This window comes from Toxoplasma gondii, chromosome IX, assembly GCF_000006565.2.
Source record: "Toxoplasma gondii ME49 chromosome IX, whole genome shotgun sequence".
Lineage (NCBI taxonomy): Eukaryota > Apicomplexa > Conoidasida > Eucoccidiorida > Sarcocystidae > Toxoplasma > Toxoplasma gondii.
This window is the reverse complement of record NC_031477.1, coordinates 1629790-1654331: the sequence shown is the minus strand read 5'-3', so window position 1 is coordinate 1654331 and position 24542 is coordinate 1629790. Positions and strand designations below refer to the sequence as shown.

Here is a 24542-nt window from a genome sequence, read left to right as displayed (position 1 = left end):
CTTTCAAGTGGCCATTGATGCCTTCGTGGGGGTGTCACTCTTTCTTGGGCGGGAAAAGGTCAGGCGTCTTCGGTCTTTTTGCGTTTCCACCACATTGTTGTCAGCTCGTTTTCCCCTCTTGCCTTCCCTTCATTTTTGCACCCCATGTACCACTTCTTCCCGGTACATCCTTCACTCGACCACGTCCGCCAAGGGCTTCTTCGATTTTGGTGACTGTGTGCGCCCTTGTCCCTTCCTCGTCATCCTCATTTCGTTCTCACCCGTATTTGGCCGCTCTGCGTGTAGTGCGTGTTTCGGTGTCTTCCTCCTCCCCTGGGGAAAGTGCGTTGTTGTACCTAGGATGCTGAACATGACACCAGTTAGTAGATACAGACAACCAAGTTGCTTTTGTGATTGCTGAGCACCTTTGCTCGGTCGCTCTGTCTCCCAGGGTCTGACTTCTCTCTCTCCTCACACTTCTTACGCTTCTCCAGCGCTTTGTATGCTTAGTTCTCTGTTGCCGCCTGGCCATCCAATCGAGAACCACATCTGCATGAAGGGGAGTGTTCGATATACCACTCTTCTTTGCCCCTCCAGACCCGCTGTGTTTCAACTTCAGTCACCGACGCCAGCCCCACCCTCACATTCCTCGTCTTCCGTATCAAATTTTTCCCTATGCAAACATTTCCAGGCATGCAGGGACCATCACAGCAACTGATTACAGCGGCCACGAACGTCCGTGTCGGAGGATTTTCGAGCGAAGCACACCAAGATGGGTCAGATGGAGACGAACCGACGACAGAAATATTCAAGGAGTGGTCGAAACGTGGGGACGACAGCTTCTCTGTTGACACTTCATGCTCTGCGTGTTCCAGATTTCTCCGAATTCTCGTCGTTGGCGATGCCGGGACAGGCAAGTCATCGCTTCTTCATTCTCGTTGCCACACTTCTTGGCCTCTCAACTACTCCGGATGACTCCGACACTGTCATCGAGGAACGAGTTGGGACGCTCCGAAAATCAGAGATGGCAGACGATTCGATGATGCGGGTCCAGCGGAATGGTGTAAGAGAGTAGATAGACAAGAGACAGCATCTGGGAGAGGGAGGCAAGAGAAAGCGATAAGAGAGGCAACAAGTTCGTACGCCTTCAGGGCCCAGGCGGGGCACGGAAAAACTTCCTGTGATGTTGGCGACGAAGAGGCGAGTTCTTTGATGAGCAACAAAGGCGACGTTTGTGGGGAAGGAAGAGAAGAACAGGCAAGTTTCTGCGCGTCGTCCGAAAGATGCCTCTCAGGGACGGCCGCACCTGCTGAGGTAGAGATTCCACCGAATGGTCAAACCGCCATGCACGATCAGTCCAAGTGTCATACCCCAGAATCATCCTGTCCTTTCGTTGCGTGGGCTGAGGAAAAGGCAAAGCGGGAGAAATTGCCGGCAACCCTGATGACTTCCTCTTCTTTCTCTCCCAGTATAGCGTCGAGCCGGTCACCGGCCATCCCTCCATCGTGTTCCCCCACTGTTGCTTGTGGCCTCTCCCCGTCTTCCTCGTTTTCTTTCGCTTCGTCCTTCCGTCGTCACCCGTTATCTTCTTCGAGTCATTCTCGCTTTCCTTCCTCTACATCCCGAGTGGAGAGCAGGCAGTCCGCGTCGGAGACAACCTCGCCAGGTATTGAGTCTTTGTACTCCGCAGAGGAACAAGACCGTCCCGCATGTCGCCACCCAGGGGCCTACGAGTGGAAGTGTGGAGTCCGAAATTTTCATCTTTTCTGGGATTTCTCCTCGGCAGACTACTCTGCGAGGGAAGGAAACATCCGCTTGGCTACGTTCTCTGCAGCGCCTTCCAGTCCGTGTGTCAATGCGTCCAGCAGGAGCTCACCGCAAGACCCCTCATTCGTTGCGGATCCCACTTCATCTTCATCCTGTCCCTCGTTACCGTGTTCCTCTCAGTGCCCGTCTCCAACAGCATTTGCTTCCTCACCTTCGGGGTCTGTCTACCGGTCAAGTTGTCCAGTAGAATTTTGGGAGGTTGGAGGCACTGAAGCACTCGAGAGCGTCCGGAGTCTCGTGTATGGGCAGCACTTTGACGGCGTTTGCGTTTGCTTCGAAGCGACGTCTTCCGCCTCCTTCCACCATGCTGCTCTCTGGACACGGGAACTCTGCGTAAGTCTCCACTTGCCTTCGTCTTTTCTTTTTCCTTCCAGCAAGCCTCCTGCTTCCGCCTCGAGCAACGGCAGTGCCTTCCTCTCGCCGCCCTCGTCCCTCTCGTATTGGCCCTCAACTTTCTCTGTCGCAGCAGTTCCAGCTTAGCCGGCGGGGTAGACGCGGGACGGGGCCGCGGGAGGAAGAGTCCGAAGGGTATACGCAAGTCACCGTTGACAAACTGCGCACAGAGTCGTCTACCGAAAGTCGATCTGCAGTGTCTTCTGTGATTCAGTCGCCTCCGTTGTCTGTGGGGAACGCAATCCGCACCACCGCGAGCACTGTGGTAAGCCTTGGATCTCTAATCGCCTCTCCAGTTAACTCCCTGCTCGCGGGCGAGAGGGAGCGCGAAAGTGTTGACCCCGATGACAGGGACGAAGACGAGACTTCGGGACTCAAAAAGACGGAACGGGACTTCGGAAAGAATGGCAACAGCAGAGCAGGATTCGCCTTGAGGAAATTGGGAGCTAGAGGGCCAGGCCGCCTCGTTTCCTCGTTCTTTTCCTGTTCTTCAGTGGGCATGAGAGCAAGTCGGAGCAGTGCCGACAGCAATGGCAACAGTGACGGAGATGAACAAGGCAGAGAAGAAAGGGACGAAGGTGCGTGTGCAGAACGGTCTGAGGAGGGCAGTCTAGATGCATGGGAGCAGGCGGATTCTAAGACCGAGACGCCGGCGATTTCAAACAGGAATAAGGAAGAAACTTGTGAGAGGTCGGATAGAGAAGGAAGCGCAGAATCCACAGAAGACGACAGGAGCATCGACTCGTTTTCGGTTTCCTGTGCCTCGAACAAAGAGCGTGAGCAACATCATCTCGCCATCCGTCTTCTGCAAGGTGTCTGTCCTCTCCTCCTCGTGGGGACCAAACATGACCTTCTCCCGTTCAGCCCGTCTCGCCAGCAGCTGTCAGCTTTGGAGCCTTCTGGGTCAGGGACAGAGGCCGGAGACAAGAGTTTTCTTCCCTTTCTGAAACTTCTACGAAGTCGCTCGTACGTGTTCAATAGTCTCCCCTTTTTTACTAACGCTTCGTCACTGAGACAAGCAGAGGCGGAGAACCTTGAATCTGAAACGAAACAGCGTTGCCTCCGCTCGCCGGGTTGCAGGCGACATCCAAAGAGCAAACTCGGCCGCCGCCGGTTAAGGATCTCGCGTTCGCTCGTAGCCAGTTCTGCCAGAGTTCCTTCGGGACAACGAGCGAGAATTTCCTTGAGCGTTTTTGTGGGGGGCTGGGGACTCGCAAGTTGTCTTGGTGCGAATCCCGTCTAGACATGGACGCAGAAGAAAATGCTCGGCTGAGTCGCAGAATTTGCTATATTCTAAATTCGTCGCCTCTCCTCCTTACCAGTGCCTGGTTCCACTCCTTCGACGTCACCACGCTTTCTGCCTCTTTCTCAGACGCGTTGCTCTGTCAGAGACTCTTTCAACAGCAGGCGCAAACGGCGCAACCTGGGAAAATGGAAACACCACACTACTGCCCAGGCATTTCAGGATCGGAAGAGAGACTCTGCCCTCACACCTCCCAGGGGGAAAACACGGGGCGGCGGAAGGTCGACAGTACACGTCCTAGAGCGCTCATATCACACCAAAGGAGCTCTTCCACTCCTTATAACCATTTGCAAAGGTCTCCCTAGAAGGGGGTAAGAGGGGTTTACCCGTGGGTGTTATTCCACGAATACTCGGTGTGATTGCGGGTCAGTCGGCGGCAACAAGGGTCGGTCTATAGTGCACTAGGGAGGAAAACGCCCGTGCGTTAGTGTGGTTTCTCATGTACGGAAACTGGCGCATGTGTTCCCTTTTAAGCCACGTACGCTTAGCTGCGTATCCATGGAAGACAGCGAGCAGTATGCGTGTCAGCGAAAGGCGCGAGTGCGCACGCGCTTTCTTCGGCGAAACATCGGGTTTTTTAGGACCAGAAAAAGTTGCCGGGGACGTGCCTCGTGTGGGCAGCAGCCAGCTTGGTAGTTGACAACGGATTCAAGATTCGCATGCAGCGGCAAAGCGAACTGGATTTGTGTAAGAGAAACCCTCCGATGTTTATGATGTAAGGACACAAGGTGGGAACAGCAGTGCCTTGCTGTTTCTCGTCAGTCGTCGTGGCAGCGACGGGTCAGTGCAGTTCTGTTCTTGAGACAGACTCAGGTAGGAACGATAGTCCGCCGTCAGATAAAATCGTTGAGTCGGGTTAAGAACCTCCGGCCTTACATGCCCTATCTATCATTTGAAATAAAAAAAATACGTCAAATAGAACACCCAGGCCCATGCAACCGGATTCAGTGTCTACGACGATCTCCCTTGCACCTGAGCTCATCCAGTGACACCAATTTAATAGAGAGTGACAGTAAGAGTGCAGGCGAGTAGTGAGAAAATACACTGCTAATAATTCTCGTCTTTTTAGCTCTGCGGAATTGACAGCTTCGGTTCACTGCGTCATCCCTGGAGGCTGCGGCGGAAAGAAAAGATTCCGTCACTACTTCTCCTCGGCTGGGCCTTCCCCTACAACCAGGCTCTCTCCCTTTCTCTCGACGACGGAGCTTCGGTGTTGTCTCTTCTTCTTGACGCCCATGTCCAAATTCCTTTTCGTTCTTCGATCTCCACCTCCTGCGCCTTTTTATGACATCTTCCATCAGCTCCCCTCTATATCTTCCTCCTCCTCAAACTCCATCCCCCTACTTCAGACAGCTCTCTCTCTCTCTTCCATCACCTCTCTTCCGTCACCTCTCTACCGAATCTCTTCTCTAATGCACTGCCGTTCACATGTCACCTCTGCCCACTCACCCTACGCCTTCATCCACTTCTCACTTCTGACGCCCCGGGTCTCTCTGATTCTCCTTCTCACCAATTCCCCTGTCCCCGGTCCACCGCCTTTCCTACTCTCGCTCCGCTCCCCCGCTCTGGCTCCCGCCTGTTCACCCGAGGTCCTACCTCCTTCTCTCTGCCCTTCTTACCCCGCGTACTCCTTCTTCTCTCTGCTCTTCTTGCTTCCCCTTTCTATCTGGGGGGCGGCTGTGGTCCGCAATTGCGTCTCGCAGGCTCGACAGTCTGAACGACTTGGGCGACTTGTCTCTGCTGTCTCTCTTCCCCGTTGGCCCCCTGGCCTATCTCCGTTCTGCGCTCCGGGAGCTCCAGGCTTTGAGAGACAGTCTGGGGCGACCCCACAGTCTGGTACGCCGCGGAGACAGGGGTCACGGCGGCCTCGCCTGCGGGCTGGAAGGCGGCAATCAGATCTGGACGCCCAGCGGGGACCTGCCTCTCGTTTGAAAGAAAGTGGGGTCGAGACGAGGACGAAGACAATGTGTTCTGGGAGTTCGACCTACACGAAAAGAACATTCGCAGATGATTCATGAGCTGAAGATGACTCGCGACCATCACCATCCATTGAAGTTTGGGTTTCTTACTTCACACAGTGCTCGAAGAATCGACAGTGAAAACATGCGCTTCGAGCCCGTTGGAAAAAGAGTATCTTTTTGTTCAAGCTGGTGAAGGGAGGAAGTTCAAGTTCTTCCCTCTGCAGGCTCCTCTCAAAAACACACTCTTCACCTATTTCTTTTCGTGAAAGTGGATAAGCAGATATACACTGAGGTATCCAGACATTTACAGATAGATAGATATAGGTAGATAGATATAAGTAGAACGATAGACATACAGAAAAAATAGACAAATATAGATAGATAGATAAATACAGATAGATAGAAAGAAAGATAGATAATAGACAGCTACAGAGAGAGACAGAGATAAATGCATCAGCATATATGTGCATGTACTTGCGGACTATTGCCACGGTCTGTGCGCCGGCGGTGTAGTATGCCCAAACTTACTTGTCTTTTTTTCCGAAGATCCGGGAGAAAAAGCCCCTTCGCTTCTCCGTCTTGCCCGCGTCGCCGGTCTGAGGTCGCCCTGAGCTCACGGGGTTAACCGTTTGAATTCTCTGCACTCCTGCGCTTTGATTCACTTGCCCCTCGCCTGCTGTGTGGTAGGCTGGGACCGCACGTTGAGCGACGAAAGGCGCCAGAGGGTCCCCAAGGCACGAAGGGATAACGCGAGGAGGCGCGGCTGCAGCAGCTTCCTCTTGCTGCAGCAGCGCAGCCAAGAGCGAGTCTGACTGCACAAAAAGCATGAAACACACGCAGGCTCTGTTCCCTTGCATTCAAACACCGCTAAACGAAATGCCATACGCGATGTGGGTTTATCTCTGCAAACACAGCTGTGCGTCCCCTTGTGGGCGCATATCGCCCACATGGAGGTGCTGATCCTGTCCAAAGATTCGAAACAAAGCTGTGTAAAACCGGCATTACTAGTGGCACATCTTCTTCCCGCGCAGACGCTCTCGCAGTCAGAGCACTTGCAGTGAGAAAACGGTACAGAAAGAAACAGTTTCACGCAGGATTTTGTATCTACGGAACGAAAGCCTTGAACGCCCATTTGCTGGTTTCTTCTAGATCCGGAATCTAAAGTTGTCCCTCACTACGCTGACGCACGAATAGCGTATCACACGCATTTACAAGTAAGTACGAGAAGTCGATCTGTTGCGCGTATAATATATATACGTATGCCAGCTCAGGTGTATCTCCTAGGTAGATCTCCTGACACCCAGCAGTGGTGACGTCCTTGGTCGTTTCCGCAACGATTAAAAGTTGACCCTCGAGCAGTGCACTGTCGTTTCGTCCCTCACCTCCTGCTGCGCCTCTCTCTGTGACTGTTCCTGCAGCTCCATCGCAAGCAGGAAGTCTCTGTCCACCTCTCCAGTGTCTCCGGTCTCCGCGCCATTGATCGCCACCGGTCCTTCTCCCGCTGCATGCGTCGCCTCTCCTTCGCCGAAAAGCGCAGCCTCCGCGGCAGAGGCTGCCAGAGCTTCTTCTTCTTGAAGTCTCTGAGCGACGAGGAGGTCCTCTGAAGACAGAGACGAAAAAAGGCCGAAGAGACTTGGTGTTTCCCTTCTTTCCGCTCGCCGTTCACCTTCTTATCTGAATCCCCACACCTCATCTCTGTTTCTTTTCTATTGCTTCCTTCCCGAGCCCCGTGGAGTCTCGGACCCGTCTTGCTCGTGTTTGTGAGGAAACCCGCGCGGTCTTCCTTCGACGTGTCTTTCCCCTTTCTGGCCCTTCTATCCTTCCTGGTCACGTGCTTCTCACCTTCTTCTTGCTTTTTCATTTTCTCTTCTTCTGTTAATGTTCTGTCAGGAGCACTGGGGCTACGGCCGCCGCTGGCGGGCGACGAAGGCTCGGGTGTCGACGATCCTCTCGGTCTCTCCAGGTTGCTCTCTGTTCGCGCCAACTGCCACGTCGGGCTGTCAGAGTCCACACTCCGCGATTCGTGGCGAATAAATCTCTTCGTCTCTCGCTGATTTAGCACGTCTTGGCGCCGAGCCGCCAGCGCCTCTTCCTGCCGATACACACGCAGTACGCGACGGACGCACACGAAAAAGCGTCAAGGAACTGTTCGCATGCGCAAATGCATGCAGTTCCGCGTCGACGACGCCTCGGGAAGAAGTATTTCGATGCATATTCACATGAATCTACCTAGAGAAACACATGGAGCTGCGTGCCGACTACTGAGTTCAAAACTTGCTGAATGTGTAGGCTCAGCAGCACGCAAGCCATATCGGAACACCGAGTCTTCCTCTCTCTCTGGACCTCAGAATCTGGGCAGACCGCTATGTTCCCCGTCATGTTCTGCCAGAATGTGGAGTAAACACAAGCACTACGTCTCTCGGCCTCTCTCGCGTCCAGAGTCTCTTCTTGCGTGAATTATTCACCATCACCCGCGTCCCGGTCAGCGAAGGCTCCTTACATCATATCCGCGTTGTTCTTGCTTCGCCATCTTCTCGTCGAGGCGCACCTGCCACATGGCGCGCGTCGCGTGGATCTTCGCAGCAACCGCGGCCTGCTCGGACTCTGTTATTGCTGGGGATCCCCCGGGAGGTCGGCTGCTAGTTTCTGCCCCGCCTCGCTGCAGAGTGGGCTGGGACAAATTCGCCAGTTCATCACTTTCGGGAGCAGAGTGTGGGAAGGGCGGATCTGCCGCATTTGTTTCTGAAGAGTCGGGAAATACGGGTGGCTTCCCGGTACCACCTGCAGAGTTCCTTGACGGAGACATCGTGTGCGCCGAGCACGAGACGGAACACGTCGAAAGAAAAGACAGAAAACCTCGTGAGCAGATACAAGCGGTCTAGAAACGAAAGGAAGACGCTACAGCAGCAGACGAGATCGGCGGAGGAAAACGTAGACAAGCCCAAGAAAAGCAACTGCCAGCCGGTCAGTTGTCGACGACGGCACGAGGTGTACGAACACTCGACACGGTACATCACGCACCGACGGCGATTCGTGAGCGTTTGACTTGTGAAAACAAGAAGCGAAATACAACAAGAAATAACAAGGGGAAACACGGAGAAAGAGAAGAGAAATTCGAGAGAGAGTGCCTTGTCTAAAACTGCCTTCAATCGCCACGCAGTCTCCGGCACAGTCGATGTCTACGGAGTGCTCATCGCCGAAACGCACTCTGCCTACGCGGAAGTGAATTACTGACGAAGAGGACAAACAGAAAGCAAATGGACAGCCCGACAGGAGAACCTAATCCACGAAGGAGAGGTAGAGAAATGGCACCGGTACGGTAACTTGACAGCCACGCATGCAAGCGTCGCCGCCACGGTGGCAAAGAACTGGCTTTTTCCCGTAAGTCACATCAACGCCGAAACGACGAGCAGTGTCCGGCAGATTTAGACGAGTGATCTGAAGAACGAGTACGAGAGACAAAGGTGATAAAAAATGCAGAGAAGGATGGAAAACAAAGTCATAGAAGAAGCCGGACCACTAGTCGAGTCGACAGTTGTCCGGCCGCGGTATAGCGGTCTGGAGGCGGGCGGGACGACGCACAAACCAGCCCGTTCGGAGGCGAAGTTCATGGCCAGGAAAAGGAAAACATAGCGATAGACTTTCTATGGAAAAAGCGACAACAAACGAAACTGAAGAAACGAAGCAGTCACAGAGGAAGAGTCGCATTGCCAACTCAAAATGTCGGCGTACGCACGCTGTCAGCCGATGCCGCGCGCGCACCCGTGGCGCTCCTAACTCGTTTATCGAAGCAGTGTGCCTACGCAAATGCGAAGAAACGGTACGCGCGTTGGGAATGAGGTTCGTCAGCTCCGTTTGAAGGCACTCCACCGTTTTACCCGAACAGACGAATTTCGTCACGTGACACGGCCCTAAAGTTCCGCGTCCATCTCCAATTCGGTTACGTGCGGCACAGCGCATACATGCGTACGTTCTGTCCTACCTAGACCGCTGTGGTACGGGTAGAGGGACGGGAAAATTGAGGCAGCAATGCAAACCATTTAGATCGTTCTGCTGTTCCCCCCCTCGTGAGTTTGTTCAGGTGTTTACCGCGGCAGACGTCGCCTCTCATGCACCTGCATGCCCTGTATTGATCTATAATGCGGCGGCATTCTAGCGGACACCCGTGGTAGACGGTGAAAGGTCGGAAACTATCAGGCGGCTCTAATTACGCCGGCCACAAAATTGTCTCGTGATTCTCGCGAGAAGCGTCGACGGACAAACAAGACGAAACAATAGGGGAAAGGGGCTTCTACACCAAATAGAGGGTACGGGGTGTGTGGGCGCGAGTTTCGCCGGCTTCTGGTGTGCACCAGCGACGAAGTCCTATAGGCTCCGAGTCTGGAGCGTTACTTAGTGATGAGGTGTCAGAACGTAGTCGAGTCTTCTGGGCGTTCTGTTTACTTTTCTGTCGGTCGTGCACCTCACTCTTTCGCCTCCGATGCACAGCGTCAGAGTTACTGTTCGAATTCCCCACGCTATCTCTCGCCTCGGTTGGGTCAGGCTGTGGAAACAAAACAGTGGCTCGAGTTCCCGCGTCGATTCGGTTTCTGTTCGCTACAGCGGCAACATTCCTGTTCTCTTTTTTTCAAAGCACAGAAGTTGGATCGGAAAGGGTAAAGATCCACGGGCCACTGAGTCCTAAGAATAGAGAAAAGAACACTGGCGTGCCACCGGCCGCAGGCACACCCATGCTTCCGGATGATGTCGACACCGAGACACAAGGATCAGAGCGCGCCTTGACGAGTAGTAAGTCAGCGCTGTCAGTAAGTTTCTTCGCCATGGGTCTTCTGTGTGTGTCCGCAGAGGTTTTGTGCGGTTAAATTGAGCCGTGGCGTGGATCGTAGGTAAGGGTTTCTGGATTTTTGAAGACGGAAAGTGACTCGGCAGCTTTGTCGTTTTAGACAAGTCACCCGACTCCATGTTCCAGTCTCCAGCGCAGTGAAACACGCGTGGAACAGTATAAGGTGCGCCCCTGTTCACCTGTTGAGCTAAATTCAGCCTTTTCTGGCGGTGCTCTTTGCCGATACAACTGTCGCGAAGATGGTTCTGGAGGCTGGCACTCACACGCTGGCTTCGCAGCACAGCGTGAGGCACGCGACAGGGGGTACAAGTGCCAAGAGGCAGGAGAACACAACAATCTAGAAGAATGAGCTGAGTGGCAATAAGAAGAGAAGTAGAGTGAGAGACCGGACTTGAAATAGAAACAGAGAAACAAACAGAGGAGAGTTATGGAACCGAGGTTCCCCGGTGTGCAACTACCACAGAGGCGAGGGCTTGCAGAGTGGGAGAGGCGGGCCATGCGACAGCTGCGGGCAGGACGTTTTCCTCGGTTTTCCGGATATTCCGCCGGTTCGCCAACGAGAAGGGCACAAATAAAACCATTGAATCCCGGTTCTTGCAGTTGTGTCTATCAGAGCACGTCCTTTCTAGGCCTTCTCTAGAAATTTCCGGTATCTTGTGCCTGACAGCCTGACACGGCAACCGTACTCGCTTGCGTTCCCCGCAGAGGCCGCTGCGCACGAGTTCCACCAAGAAGGATTTCGTGTTGCCAGGAGCCGTCCTTGTCTGGTGCGTCGCGTCTGAAGAGTTCCCCGCCTCTTCAGCCTCTCCGTTCCCTTCGGCATCTGGTTCCAATTGGAGCATGACTCATCTCGTCGTTTTGCCGAGGAGCAAGCGGTGTGCTCTCGTGAAAGGCCTTCGGAGAACAATAGCACGGGACCTCGAGTGCAAGTGTCGTCCAGCTCCTCGGATCGCCATGCCCCCCTTCTCCACGAACAAGATTCTTTTCGCGTTGGACATCCGAGAGTCAGTTGCTCGCGATTCTTCGGGATTAATCCACTTTGCTTGACAGAGTTTTTTCGTGTCTCTCGCCCCAACGCAAATTTCCGCAGCTGCCGTCCGCTCATTCCGAGTTCTCCCGCATCTCCAACTTCATCCGCGCATGTTGAGCTTCCAAACCCGCCGCATTCTTCGATTTCTTCGTCCTCCCCCTTTCGTTTTTTCGTTGGGCGTGCCAGTTTGCTCTCGGCCTTCCCTCGCCTCGCGTTTTGGGTCAACGTAGGGTTGCACGTGCGTAGCCAGTCCAGGGGCCCCGCTGTGCGTCAGAGTGGCGCGTTTTTTTCTTCTCGGTCTTTTTCCCGTGGGTGACGCTTAGCTCCCTCTGCATTTTCCTGCCCTCTTGTTTCCTGCAGTGAGAGCGAAACTTCCGGTTTTGTGGCGGTGAACGCAGCACCGAGTCGGCAGACGTCTTTCCGTTAGCTCTAAGCGGAGGCCAGATAGCATTCTACTCCGTAATGCTCGTCAATCTTGTCGGTTCTCCACTTTCTGTCGCGCTGCTTACTACTCTGCCTGCGTAAAGCAGACATCCTTTTTCACCGAATTGAGTTGCAGACTCTCTTCTCCGGCGATTCGGTTTTCCCTCGGCTTGTAGTTCTGCCTACGAAGTTGTCCGTCTCCGTTGGTTCACTGGCTGCCGCAGAAACGTTGGGTTCCTTTGAGGGACAGCTTCCCTGTTTTTTCTTCCGATAAATCCGCCGTTATCCTCTTCTTCCGCCTTCCTGTGGTACTGTCCGTCCAAACTTGTCTCTCGTGCATTCTTGCTTTCTGGGGGTCTCTTTCACTGTTTGCCCAGGGAAGAACAAAGAGTCAGGGGAGCTCGACCGCAGACTTGCTTACGATTTCGTCAGCTGCGCTCCCCGGCTCGCGTCTCCGTTGCCGGTCTCCTCGCCCCCGTTTTCTTTTTTCCACTCCTTCAGCCCGAAGGAGCTTTCTCTCTTTCTCCAGCCTCGCCGAAATTCGCAAAAAAACAAAGCGCCATGGGATCCAATTGCTGCAAAAACGCACTACATCAAACGAAGCCTTCAGTGCCTCCTCCGGACCTCCCGCCCCCAGACCCCGGTGCTCCGTGGCCTGGAGACACGTTGTAAGTTTTTTCGTTCCTCTTTCCTCAGCCTCTTTCGAGTTGCCTTCTCCTTCCTCCAACTGTCTTCTCACCCTACGCCGTTGCGAGTACCCTTCGACGTCTGCGACGTCACAGGTTGCTTCTGGTCTCTCTATCAGCCGTTCGTCGCTGTTCTGTATTTCAACGTTTGCCTTGTGTCATTGCGTGCGTGTCTGTTTTCTTGTGCGCCGTCGCTCTTCTCGCTTTTGTGGTCCGTGACCGCGTTCCAGTTGTCGTCGAAGAGTTGTCGACTCTTCTCTTGCGTTTTCGTCGGAACTTCGTCGTCCTCTCGCTTCCTCGGTCGGGACGACGTGGAGTAACCGTAGAGTCGTAGGATGCAGAAGTCCAACACCGTTAGCTGTCTCTGGAGTTGCGTGCGAAGTCGAGAGTTTATTTCGTGTGACAGTTGCAGTGCATGGTGTTTAGCTGTGAAGTGTATGTCTCCACTGCCGGCTGTGTACGGGAGTCTGTGCATCTGCGGTCCCTTTCTTTTTGTGTTATTCAAGGGCAGTGGATATCCCCTGTTGTCCTCTTCCTTGAAGTCGCTTCCCCTTACGGGATGTCTTCTGTGTTGCTTTTCGTCGTTTTCTCTCGCCTGCGTTGCCCTCTTCTGTTTGATTCTGCCGTTTCGTCCGCCGATCGTCCGTCTTCATATGTACGCGAATCCTCTCTTTCTGGTGCGTCTCTGTGTGCTCCGTCCCCTTGTTTCCGACTTGCAGAAGTCCGTGTCGTACGCTTCTTCTCCGCCTTCCCGGGTCTGTTTCTCTCGCTCCGTGGTTCTCTTCTATTCTTCCTCACCCTCTTCACTTTTGAGACTTGCAGTCTTCCCTCTGTCTTTTCCAGTTCGCTGGTTCTTTGCCGAGCGTTTGCTCTTTGGTTCCACTCCTGTGTCTTCCGACTGTGTGCCTCCGGGGTTGCACTTCGGTTTTAACGTGAACGATCTTCGAGCTCTGGTGGGCGCATGCTTACCTGTAATTGCATCTTTTCTTTGGGTCGCTGTTCCCGCCGACCCACAGTTTTGCTGACGTGCAGGCGCCCCTGCGACTGACGCTTCCTCTTCTCTCTCGCCTCGAGTCTTTTTTTCTCTTCTCTCTCTATGTCTCTGTGTTTTCTCTTTCTCGTTGGTTCGAGTCTCATGTGCTGCCTGCTTGTTGCTTCAACCTCGCTTCTTCTCGATTCTGTGCTCTTTGCGCAGCCATCGCGCACCAGCCGTCTCCGCGCCCGTGGAACCCGACGGAGCGTTGCCGAGCACCGAGTTCTCGTCCTCTGCTCACTGGACTTCTTCGAGCGTCTCTGGACCCATGGGCCGTCTTTCGCCTCTCAGTACGTTCGAGTCTTGTCTGGGCGAGGACGACGCGACGAACGATGATCCGACGTCTGCCTTTCCTGTCCCCCGCCCCGTGGCTGAGGACGCAGCACCCGCAGCCTCTCCTCGACCTTGGGCAGATGAAGAACGTCAGAAGACCGGGAAGAAGTCGCTCTCTCGACTGCGAGCCGCCTTTCCAGAGGAGACGCGGAGATTTCCTTTACCTTTTCCTAGGCGCAAACGCAGAGACTCCGAGACCGACCAGCGAGGAGAAAACCGAGAGAGCACAGAGAACAGAGAGAACAGAGATGGAGTTGAGAGCAGCAGGAAAGAAGCAGGACGGGAAGAGCGTGCAAAGCGCGTATCGCAGCTGGACTTCGAAGACCAACATTTGATGTCGTATCCTCCTCCAGGGTTTCCGTCTTCCTCGACGGCGGTTGTTGACAAGGCGCCAGAGAGCGAGAGAGCAGACGGAGGAGAGGGAGGAGACAAGAAGAGTGGAGGGGCGAGAAGCGGAAACCTCTTATCCCGCTTCCGACAGTCTCTGAGAAGGGGAAACCGAGGCGTGACTCTTGGGGGGAGCAAAAGGCAGGGACGGGATGACAGAAAGGCGAACCAGGGAGAGAAGACGGTCAGGAAGCGGGCAAGCAGCTCGAGGAGCACACAAGTTGGAGAAGAGGATGGCGACAGAGGCAAATCGAAGCGGATCGAAGAAGAACAAACAGAGAGACGAAGCACAGGCGATCCGAGACACCCCGTGGGTGGACTCGCCTCTCCCGACAGCGAGGGCACGACGACTATTGGATCTCCGCTGTCGAATCGAGAAGATGACCTTGAACGGCGATGAACGTTCGAGGCTGTGAAAAGAACAGGCAGTTAGTGGATGTGGCTCCTGGTGCGGAGACACCTGGGGCTGCAGGGCGAGAGGCGCGGCGAACCGGATGTGGGGTGATGGGGACTTGACGTGCAGGGAAGGGGCAGAAGAAGACGGAGAGAGAGAGGTCGTGATGGGAGCAGAGGGAGGCGCAGTAGCAAGCATCAGTGGAGCTACGTGGCAACAAAAACCGGACAGTCTGCATGTTTCGTCGGCTTCTCGACTCTCTTCTCTCTCGGCTCTTGGCGGGTTTCCGTTCTCGCATTTCCACGTCTCCTCCGCTTGTCAAGGTTTTGCTGGGTGACGCCTGATCGTTTCAGGTTTTTTCAGTCTTCTGAAACGGCGGCGCTGTTTGCAGAGTAGGGCAGAGATGGAAACAAAGGGTCGGAAGTGGAGGAGGTGCTAGGTTCGCAAAGAAACAGTCTTTTTAAAGTGTCCTGCTGCCAGATTTGGGCGCAGAGAGTCTGCAATGTTCGAACTCTTCTGGGAAACAAACCAGTGGCTGCGATCCAAGAAAAGGGTTTCGATTCGTGGATGAGTGGGTGTCCGTGGGTCGCGCAGCCGTTGCCGAGGTCGAGGTAACTTTTTTTCTGTTTTTCTTCCTCGTCAGGAAAGGGGAAGAGACACAGTTCCGCGCTCTCGAGTGTCTGTACAGTCTAGAGACCAGGCTCCGGCTTGCCTGTTCCCTGCCGCTCGGAGAGAAAAAGAGACTTTCGCGACGCTCAACATTAAATGCGGTTCAGACTCAAGAGATCCTGTGACGAGTCTGCAATCGCGATTCGACGAATCAAGAAGATGTACAGAGAGACACAGCTTTCATCCATCAGCTTTCCACATCATCGCGTTTTCAGGAGCGCAGACAGATTTTTGTAGGGCGTGCATTCTGTGTACGCAGCGGCTCCTTGAAGTGCTACCATCTCGCGAAAGCGTTTATAGTGTTTTTCCGGTGTTGCTTGGTTAAATGGAAAGAGAGATGATTTCGAGTTCCGTTCGGTGGCGACGTGCGGGCGTGTGGGCACTGGGATTCCTGTTCAATTGTGGCGCTAATCAGAACGTGAAGAAATCGAGACAGTTGTTTCTTGTCTTTTTTGGACTGTTTCATCCCGGGAGATTTCTTTTCTCGCTCCTTGTTACGAAACAACAATATCTTGTGTGGACCCCTCGGCAGTTTTTGCTGGCGGGTCGCTGCTCCACTTCTTGACACACGCAGAACGGTGGAAGTCAAATCGAATGCAGACAGTTCCGAACGTAGGGGCATTTTCACATTCAAGGTAGATATTGCCTCCGCTATCCAGGACTGGATAACAAATCTAGTGAACACGATGAAGGACCTAGGAGACTGAAAATGACTGCAGTCGCGAGTTGCAGACCCCAATCCTGCAGTCGTCTGTTTTCAAGACAGATGAAAGTGTTGTTTTTTTACATCCTACGACGTTAAGGTTATTCCAAATCAATTCTGTTCTCGAGACAATCTGTATGAATTCCTGTAACAGGTTTTAACATCGAGAGGAAGCGACTACTCAGATGCTAGGTTGATCAGTACCATCTTACACAGCTGTGCACATTTCTCAGGACGTTTGGAGGATCAAACAGGGTAGGCGTTCAGTTTACAGTTGTATCTCTGATTGGGTCTGGAAAGCCACTCACGTTTTTTTGCCCTACTTAGCTGTGCAGAGGGGAGAGAAAAAGTGTGAGAGACGGAGATTCGTGGTGGTAGCGTGGCGTCAATCGCAGGTGGAGTCACTTGCACGTTGTGGGACCGTTTTTGCTGACGTAAAAGTGTATTTCTCGCAAAATTCGTGGGTGATGTATTTTTAAGATGTCATTTTCAGTGATTCGAAGGTAAACCGCTACTTAAAAGCAGCAGATACCGTAGCCGAATGCGAATTCTAGGGTTTATTTCTTCGACACTGCATACTATATGAATGGTCCTCTTGCACCTCCAGAGATTAACTGTGACAGTGGAGAGGCATTTCGTTGTTTTCTTTTTTTCATCTTTCACTGTACGGGGCTATCGGTGGCATTTTCTCTAGAGCAACTGAGGAGGCTGGCGCGCATGTTTTCGCGTCTAGATTGGAAGGCTTCGTGTAAATCGAGGAACGCGACGCAGGCTGGCGTCAGAAAAAAGCGAGGTGAAAGCGTTTCTTCCTCGTGGAAATTCCCATTGTTTGCCTTTACGTGTTTCTCGGCTGAGCGTGAGCGCGCAAAGGAAATGCAAACACGCTTCTCCGTTTCTCTTTCAAGTCCAGATCTACGAAGGGGAGAGAACGACAGGTTCCTGTCGTGTCTCTGTAGGGAGAACGCAAATTTCCAGTAGCACTGTAGTAAAGGCGAGTTTTCCACGAACGATTTCGAGTCAGAAAAAAAGGGGCTTTTTCCAGTTTCGGTGACTTGCAGTCGTCACACTATAGCGTTGGAAACCTCATATCATTGCCGAAAATGTACCATTCTTCGCATATGCCTATTTTGGTGAATATTTCACTAGCCGGCCACACACACTGTGATGAAAGAATCGCAACATGGCGCAAACGTCCTGCTTCTCATGGGTCTGTTAGAGGACTTGCCGCTCCTCTTATCATGAGTATCCGTAGTTCTTTTACCTGGTTAGGTGTGCCTTTACACCTTGTGCAAGAGGTGAAGAGTATATCTTACATATACGTTCGATTCTCTTCACAGCGTTGGTCTAAAAGCGCTCGGTGGATATATTTATTCTCTCCCAAACTGTTCACTTGACAGCCACCACAGCTGGGCAAGATGCCTACGCCCGACGGTTATCCTCCTTTTGTTGGTAAGAGCCCAGAGGAAGCGGTTGAATAAACCTGTGGTCAACCTCGTAGCATAGACGCCCCAGATAAAGCTTTTCAGTCATCCTATCTCAGAAAGGATCGCTCCCAGGACGATAGTGCTGTTTTGAATTGTCGTTTTCTCTAGCTGTTTCTATACGAATGACCACAGACAGGAAGGTATTACGCGTGCACCCCCCGCGTTTTTTGCTCGTGTTTCTACCACAAAACACAAAATCGATTTCCTTGTCATAGAAAGTTCAGAAATGTAAGACGGCCTCCACACCATGACTGTCGGTCTTTTTCCCATGTTTTCTTTGTGTGACATGTAGAACAAATATTAGCTTTAGTCAGCGAGTTCGCATATGCAGGTCGTGGATTCTGTGAAACATAGCACTAGTTCGATGTGCCGCTTCGCCGCAGCGGGAGCCACTGGCACACGAATCGTCGATGGCTCGGTTGTCCTTTCAAGCTTTTTCCCCCTTCCAGTTGGCTGTGTCTTGCGCTTTCTTCTTTTCGTTTCTGTTTCTTATGGCGGTTCCCTTTTCATTTCGGTGGAGGTGCCGTGAAAGCCGCGTGTGCGCTGTCTTCGTAAAGATCCAGTTTTTTCTCTGGTCACTTGAGTAGCAGATGTTGAAATGTACCACACTCACTTTTTCTTTTGAACGTTTTTGGTACCGCTTTTTTGTCTTCTGGAAACGAAAGCCGATCAAGTTCGACTGCAGTGTGTCGCTATCTGTTTTCTCGATACTTTTCCACCAACCGTGCACTCTGCGTTGAAGGCTGGTGTGCGGCATTTTCACAGGTACACAGGAGACAGCGTCTCTTAAGAAATTTCCCCTTTCTAAAACCGCAGATAAAGGTGTCCCATTTCTTCCCAAGCAGCAGAGAAGAGTTTTTTCAGCGAGAGAATCTGCGGAATTGCCGATATACTCTCGGAGTTCGTGGGTCCCCGAAACGAATCAGTGTTCTCAGCTACAGCAGCTGCTATGCTTAGGGGGGTGTACCGTGTGCAAATCGGAGCCCGTTTCCTTTATCCATTCGCCACCTTGAAGCCCGATCTGAAGCGAAGGATTTGTTCGGCTTTTCTTCACTCGCATTTCACGCTCCGAAAAAGACTGGAGACCAAAGATGTCGACACCTGAGGCTCTGGACTTTCAGGCAATGCTCGCTGAGGCGCGACGAGAGGCGGCGGAACGAAGGCAACGGCAAATGGAACTTTCCTGCTCCAATGCAGCTGCGTGTGCAGAACCGACTTTTTCGTGTCATGAGCAAAGGCAAGCAGAGCCTCCAGGCCAGGTTCCTCAGTCTGCAGTGCCCTCCCAGTGCCGCGGGGGGCTCAGGGCTGTGAATTCCATAGATTTTTTCAATCTGCTGCAGGCGCCCGCTTGCTGCGAGTCGAGTGGTTTTGAGTGTGAGCCAGGGGCTTCCGATCGTGAGGCACAGGTGGCTGCGCCTCGGCGATCGGTCCTCGTTGTCGATTTGCGAGCAGAAAGCGCGTATCGAGTCTCTCATGTCCGACAAGCGGTGCATGGCGCTGCGTTTCTGCGAGATTTGCAAGCGGCAAAAAGGCAGCGCGCGGGCCAGACTTGCCCCTGGTCCGGCGTTTCTTTGCCGGAAAACCTCGTTTTTCACGCGTCTTCTGATGAAGGAAACGAAGTCTTTTGGAGCTTCTCGCAGTCGGGCGGCGCAGAGGCAGCAGCTGCCAGTCCGTTGCGCGCATCGGGTGTGGCGGGGAAGACGGAGACGAGGAAAGACGGAGACTCTTTGCAGGAAGAGTCGGAGGCAAAGCGACACTTGGAGGCCATTCTAGCGGAACTCGCAGATTTGTGCGGAAACCCAGGTTCGGAGGAGGACGCGCTTCCCGGCGAAGGAACGCGGGACGGGATGCAGAAACACCGGAGGAACGACAAATCCGCGAACCCGCATCTCTTCTGGTTGGACTGCGGGTTCAGAGCATTTCGTAATGCCTTTCCATTTCTCTGTCTCAGCTCTGAAGACGAAGCCGCGGCGGCAGTCAAGATGAACGCAACTGCTGCGGCTGCGTTGATGAGTTACCCGCGACAGATTTTTCGGCGGTCTGCTCAGGTGTCCAGACACCCGAGTCAGAGTTCCACTTTGGAGGCTTCGCATCCGTCTGCGGACAGCCACCCGGATTCTTGCGTTTCGCCGGTTCAGGCGGTTTATCTGGGTTCCCCGTTGCATGCATTGAGTCGAGGCATTCGCAGACGCCTGCGCATCACCACCATTCTCGATTTTTCCGCAGAAGGTTTGCCGGCAGCTTGTGGAGTATGCAGCTGCCACACCTGCCCGGCTTCTGACTGCAGAACGCAATCCACAGGCTCTGCGAGCCAAGACGGAACGCGTAGAGGCGCAGCAGGCTTGCCGGAGGAATCTGAAGCTCTGGCAAGGACTCGCGGTGCAGCACGAGAGACGCCGACTGGCTCCGCTGCCGCAGAGAAGCTGGGGCAGAGCGCAAGCCACGTAGAAAAGGAGGCGGAGGCGCGAGAAGAACAGGTGACATCGCTGAGAGTTGTTCGTGCGTGGGACCTCAGAGAGACAAGCGAGTCGTCGGAACCCCAAGAAAACGTATGCAGTCGACTGCTGCGGAAAGCGGGATCGGTCGCGAGTTCCGCTGTCGAGTCCTCTCTTTGTCTGGAGTTTTTCGTGGAGGTGATTCGCGGCGGACTCGGGAAAGAGCCGCTTCACGAGGCTGAAGGCGTCCGGTCTCTCGCCGCTGCGTCTCCAGAGTTGCCTGTGGCTGGAACAGCAGCATTTCCAGACGAAAGAAAGGCTGAAGAAACTGGCGGATCTGTTCTTGTCGTTCACAGCAACGATGTGCGCAGTGTCAGTGGATGCAGTGCGGCTTTGGCGGCCTTTCTTGCCTCGGAGAAAGTAGCTCGCGACCGGTGTGGGTCTGTAAAGACCGTCCTTCAGTTGACCACTGGCGGCGACAAAGCCTCTGTAGCTCTCGCGCGCCTGATGCGCCGCTGGCCGGCAACCCGCCTCGAGTCTCAGCACCTTCGGCAGCTTCATCGATTCTGCGAGAGGCTTGGTGGGACTGGCGGCGACACGAAGAAGCGGCAGGTGGTATCGGGTGGCCTTCTCGTGGACGTTTCCGGGGGAGTTTCGCGGAGAGGCGCTTTGGAAGAGAGTCCAACTCGAAGGGAGAAAACTGGAGGCGAGGAGCTCGCTGAGGAAAGCCGATGTGTGCGCAGCGGAGAGGACAGAGCTTTCGGTGCGGTCGAGCGCGAAGCCCCCGAAGAGTCGAGCCTCGACCTTCGTGATGCAGCGATGAAAATGACTCTCAATCTTTGTCGCCTACCTTCAGACCCAGTTTTCCTGGTGCCTGAAATAAGTCAGGTTTCTGCTTCTTCTCTTCCAGATGGCGGCGCAGAAGACGCGCTTTCTGCGTGTGGAACGGCTTCGTTGGTTGCGCTGTTGTGGGATCTCGAATCGGTTTTCAACAAACAACGGGGCCCTCGACAAGAGTCCTCGAAGTGGAAGGAGCATGTGCGTACTTTGTCTGACTCTGCCACGAATGAAGAGCAGACTGCCAGACGCGAGACACAACTCCTGGCAAGCGGACTCGCAGCCTTGCTGTCTCAGATCCATCAGAAAACTTGGTCGCGAAGCGGCGCTTCTCGGCAGGCGTCAGGGGCTCTGTCCTATTCAGAGGACGCTGCTCCTGCCGACCCACGAATTGGGCGCGTCGTATTGCGTTCCCTTGCGGAGGTCGAGCGTAGCGTGAAGAAACGTCTACTTCAGCTTGCGCCTTCGGAAGCAAGAGAAGAAACAGAGGACGCCGTGGAAGCGGAAAGCCTTTGGTCTTCGCCGTGGGAGCTCCTTGCGAACTGCGTGGGGTGTTGGGCAGCAAGAGTGGTGGGGAAGACTGGCGCCGAGGAATCCGAAAAAGAAAAAGAACTACAAGGAGCGGAAGACTCGAAACGTCCTGCTGTGAGGCTGCCCGCGAAAGGCGCCCCAGTGAGTTCAGTCGAGAAAGCAGCTGTCTTTCAAGGTCTGCATCAGCTGCTAGAAATGAGTTTCGAGCGTCTCAGGGTTGCAGACAGGGAAAGTGAAAGCTCTGCAGTGGGGGCGTATCTCTTGAATTTGACACTTTTGAAAAACGCTCTGGAGAGGCCGACTGAGGAACGAGATATCGGGGATTTCAGTGAGCAACGGTGGTTAGAAGAGGTAGGAAAGCCGGGGAACCAAGTGTCGAAGAGAGAAGCAGACGAACGGAAGCGCCTGAAGAAGCTTCTCGTCGCTTTCTTAGTGCAAGTAGTCGGGAGGGAGGCTGCAGCGTTCCTCGCCCTCCACAGCGAGGGTGTCCCAGACAGTTCGCAATCTCGTACATCTCGTCTTGGTCGTTCAGAGAGTGGGCATACCGCGAACTCCATGCGATTTGCCAACGAGCCGGAAGAAAGGCAGGAAACGCTTTTAGGGCGACCAACCAGCGGGATCTGTCTCGCTCTGACAGCGCTGTACGGTGCATTCATCAAGCCGATGTTCCTCGACGCGTTCCACTCCGCACCGGCGACTCGAGACAAAGCATGCAGTGGTCGACACAAAAACAACAAAGCCGACAAAAGCAAAAAGAGATTGAAAGAGCTGTTTAAAACCGAGAGCATGTGCTTTGTGCTACAAGTAGCAGAAATGTGGAGCGCGATGCACCCAACCGAAGGGTTCGAGGCGCTCCAGATGCTGAAACGATGCCTGTCAAACGACACGGAAGACAACGAACAGTGTGACGAGAACGGGCTTCCCCCCTCGCTCGGAATCATTTTAAGACCGATTGTGCTCATCGCGAATGAGATAGAGGGGACAGAATAAAAACGTAAAAGATGTGCGTTGCGTGTTTTTATGGAGTGTTTCGTGCCGATCACGAAGTGCAAGTTGTGGGCTGAATAGCGAGGCATCGGAATGCGCTACCTGGAGAACTCAAATACCCCATTTATTGCCTTGACTGGAAAATTCACCGTGGCGGGTTCGCTGGCGAATGAAGGCGTAAGAGCCGTGTGAAGGGTTTGGGTTTCGGTTTTTATGGTGAGCGATGTGTCTCTCGGCTGCGAAAACCCTTTAGTATGAGACTTATGAAGGAATGAGCTTGATTCGGGTTGTGGAAGCAGGCGTGTACCGAAACTTCAGTAAACTTTTCGGGGGATCTACATTTTTCGTGGTCACTTGGTGATAAATCCTTGAGATGGGAAGCCGAAGTCATGTAGATCGTTATTACTCCCTGTCTGCGCTCTCTGTGTGCGATTAGTGTAGTTAATGTAAGCAAACGCCAGTAGAACGAAAGAAAAACGATTGTCAAACCAATAGGGGCACACCAAAGGAAGAGGTGGTCACTCCGGTTGTACGAGGTAACGTCCGTATGTTTTAAGTGATTCCGAAAATGTTGTTTTCTGTGGTGGGTTTTGCGTCCAGAGAAATGACAGGGATGAAAGAGAGTCGTCTCGTTGCAAGATCAAGTGCGTGAGGTTGCATCTACAGCCTCGGGGAACAGTGGTGCACTCTTGATCCACAGCTGCTTCGGAGTTTGAAAAAATTAGTTAGGATACCGAACAAGTCACGCAACCGAAGATACGTTGGTATTTCCCTCATGTTTCACTTTTGTTGTGTTTGAATTCACTCTCCTCATCACGAGCCGGAACTCTGCAAGTTGTCTGCTTGCACTCTAACGAACGCGGATGCCAACTGAAACCCACACGCGCACGAAGCCATATCGTCAACGTCGTAAAGAAACGGGCCATTCAATGTCGCCGGTGGGGACCTTTTCTTTCTTTTCATCGGCAGTTGAAGCATTGCACGGTACGACAGTCGAGTATTTCTTTCTAAGAAGCCGCTAGTGGTGGTTCGTGCATCCGTGGCCGGATCTGACAAGTACCTTTTCGACTGGCATCCCGCGTCCGGATCTTGTTTCGGATGCGGAGTTGCATCGGTGATAAAATTTTCACTGCAGCTCCTCCTTATACTCCGCCGAAATATAGCGGAATGCGTTATATAGGTCATTTGTGCCGTCGTCGTCACGTCAACCGGATGGGCCAACAGGTCAGAACCGCGGAGTGGAGACACTTGTGGGCTGAAGGCATCAGCATCCTCACAGGGATACGTCCTTTCATAGTCCTTGTCTGAAAACAGCTTCTCCATTTCTACGAGTTCTCGGTTGTCGCCATTCCCGCTGGCGTACTCATTTAGTCTGCTTGCAAAAGATGTCGCAGGCAAGTCATCCTGCTCAGTGAAGGCGCTGGACGGTGAAAGTGGTCCGGCTGTGCTGGAACAGCTTGTCCCATCAACGGACTCGCTGCAGTCAGAAAACGTCAATACTGCTGGATACATAGGGAAGCTAATTAAAAAAGGGTCCAGACGCAGACGAGCAATGCGCTGTCGTTTTTCTTCAGTTCGCGAAGCCTGCTGAGACTGCACTGTTTGATTCGCCACAAAGACTTCCGTATCTGAGGAACTCTGCTCGGAGTCGGAGCAGCCGTGTTCCTCTCCTGTTTCCGAAAAAAGGAGAGCGGGGAATTTCGGTTCTGTTGGCGTCCTGATCAACAGAGAATATCCCTGCCGATGCGCTTGCGTAGGAGCATGAGCCTCTGCAGGACCTTGCGGAGTCTCAAGCACATCCGCGCTTGAGTTTTCCTCGACCGCATCTGTGACCTTACATACCGGATGTTTGCGGGGATCGGGAAGGCCTTTCTGGGAAAAGAGTCTAGCAAGAACGTTTTTGAAAGAGAGAGTGATGCTGTTCCTCGCCATCTTACCCGATGAAGGGTGGCGGTAGAGTGAAGGATCCCCCGGAGGAAGCGCACACTGCAGTCACTTTGACCGCCCGGACGTTCGACAGGGCTAGACAGAGAAACGCGGGTGACGCCCTTGAAGCAGACTATGACAATCGAGAAACAAGGAAAAAATTTCGCACGCCGATACGCGTTGTGCATGGCGACCCTTCTGCAAGCTCAAGGTGCGAGATTTGCGCAAGAACCCAAACTTTATGGGAAGGCTAGCTTGAACATAGTAGCGCTAGACGAGGCAGAGTCTCAACAGGAGGCCAACAGACTGGAGCCACAGCATTTGCGCCTTGCAAGAGGCAAGAACTGAATTCAATTGATTTCCTTTTAAACGGACCAC

General features: G+C 53.4%; 5 protein-coding genes across 5 annotated transcripts; 2 read left to right on the top strand and 3 right to left on the bottom strand.

The window, feature by feature from the left end:
* Positions 1-335: 335 nt before the first annotated feature.
* TGME49_265255 (hypothetical protein) lies at positions 336-1483 on the bottom strand (the record flags this gene model as incomplete). Its single annotated transcript, XM_018781396.1, has 3 exons — positions 336-343; positions 773-867; positions 1350-1483. 3 exons carry the CDS (start codon positions 1481-1483, stop codon positions 336-338), a joined length of 237 nt encoding a protein of 78 aa, XP_018636305.1.
* Positions 1484-4137: 2654 nt separating this feature from the next.
* On the bottom strand, positions 4138-9477 carry TGME49_265260 (hypothetical protein). The gene is made up of 5 exons (XM_002368614.2): positions 7964-9477; positions 7306-7555; positions 6846-7063; positions 5992-6275; positions 4138-5486 (listed from the first exon to the last, which is right to left on the bottom strand). Exons 1-5 carry the CDS (start codon positions 8267-8269, stop codon positions 5165-5167), a joined length of 1380 nt encoding a protein of 459 aa, XP_002368655.1. The 5' UTR covers positions 8270-9477; the 3' UTR covers positions 4138-5164.
* A 1416-nt stretch (positions 9478-10893) lies between these two features.
* Positions 10894-16849, top strand: TGME49_265270 (hypothetical protein). The gene is made up of 2 exons (XM_002368615.2): positions 10894-12427; positions 13641-16849. Exons 1-2 carry the CDS (start codon positions 12321-12323, stop codon positions 14596-14598), a joined length of 1065 nt encoding a protein of 354 aa, XP_002368656.1. The 5' UTR covers positions 10894-12320; the 3' UTR covers positions 14599-16849.
* Positions 16850-17986: 1137 nt separating this feature from the next.
* On the top strand, positions 17987-22987 carry TGME49_265280 (hypothetical protein). Its single transcript, XM_002368616.2, has one exon. It carries the CDS (start codon positions 18540-18542, stop codon positions 22239-22241), a length of 3702 nt encoding a protein of 1233 aa, XP_002368657.1. The 5' UTR covers positions 17987-18539; the 3' UTR covers positions 22242-22987.
* TGME49_265290 (hypothetical protein) lies at positions 22784-24539 on the bottom strand. Its single transcript, XM_002368617.2, has one exon. The coding sequence runs from the start codon at positions 24168-24170 to the stop codon at positions 23052-23054; it is 1119 nt and encodes a 372-aa protein (XP_002368658.1). The 5' UTR covers positions 24171-24539; the 3' UTR covers positions 22784-23051.
* Between the last annotated feature and the right edge of the window lie 3 nt (positions 24540-24542).

Excerpts from the sequence above, each read along its gene's own strand:
- TGME49_265260 (XM_002368614.2), bottom strand. The coding sequence starts at position 8,269 with ATGTCTCCGTCAAGGAACTCTGCAGGTGGTACCGGGAAGCCACCCGTA. Across the intron at positions 7,556-7,963 it reads AAGAACAACGCGGATATGAT|GAAGAGGCGCTGGCGGCTCG; the intron begins GTAAGGAGCCTT and ends GTGTATCGGCAG. Across the intron at positions 5,487-5,991 it reads ATCTTCGGAAAAAAAGACAA|GTCGAACTCCCAGAACACAT; the intron begins GTAAGTTTGGGC and ends CTTTTCGTGTAG.
- TGME49_265270 (XM_002368615.2), top strand. The coding sequence starts at position 12,321 with ATGGGATCCAATTGCTGCAAAAACGCACTACATCAAACGAAGCCTTCA. Across the intron at positions 12,428-13,640 it reads CCGTGGCCTGGAGACACGTT|CCATCGCGCACCAGCCGTCT; the intron begins GTAAGTTTTTTC and ends CTCTTTGCGCAG.
- TGME49_265280 (XM_002368616.2), top strand. The coding sequence starts at position 18,540 with ATGTCGACACCTGAGGCTCTGGACTTTCAGGCAATGCTCGCTGAGGCG.
- TGME49_265290 (XM_002368617.2), bottom strand. The coding sequence starts at position 24,170 with ATGGCGAGGAACAGCATCACTCTCTCTTTCAAAAACGTTCTTGCTAGA.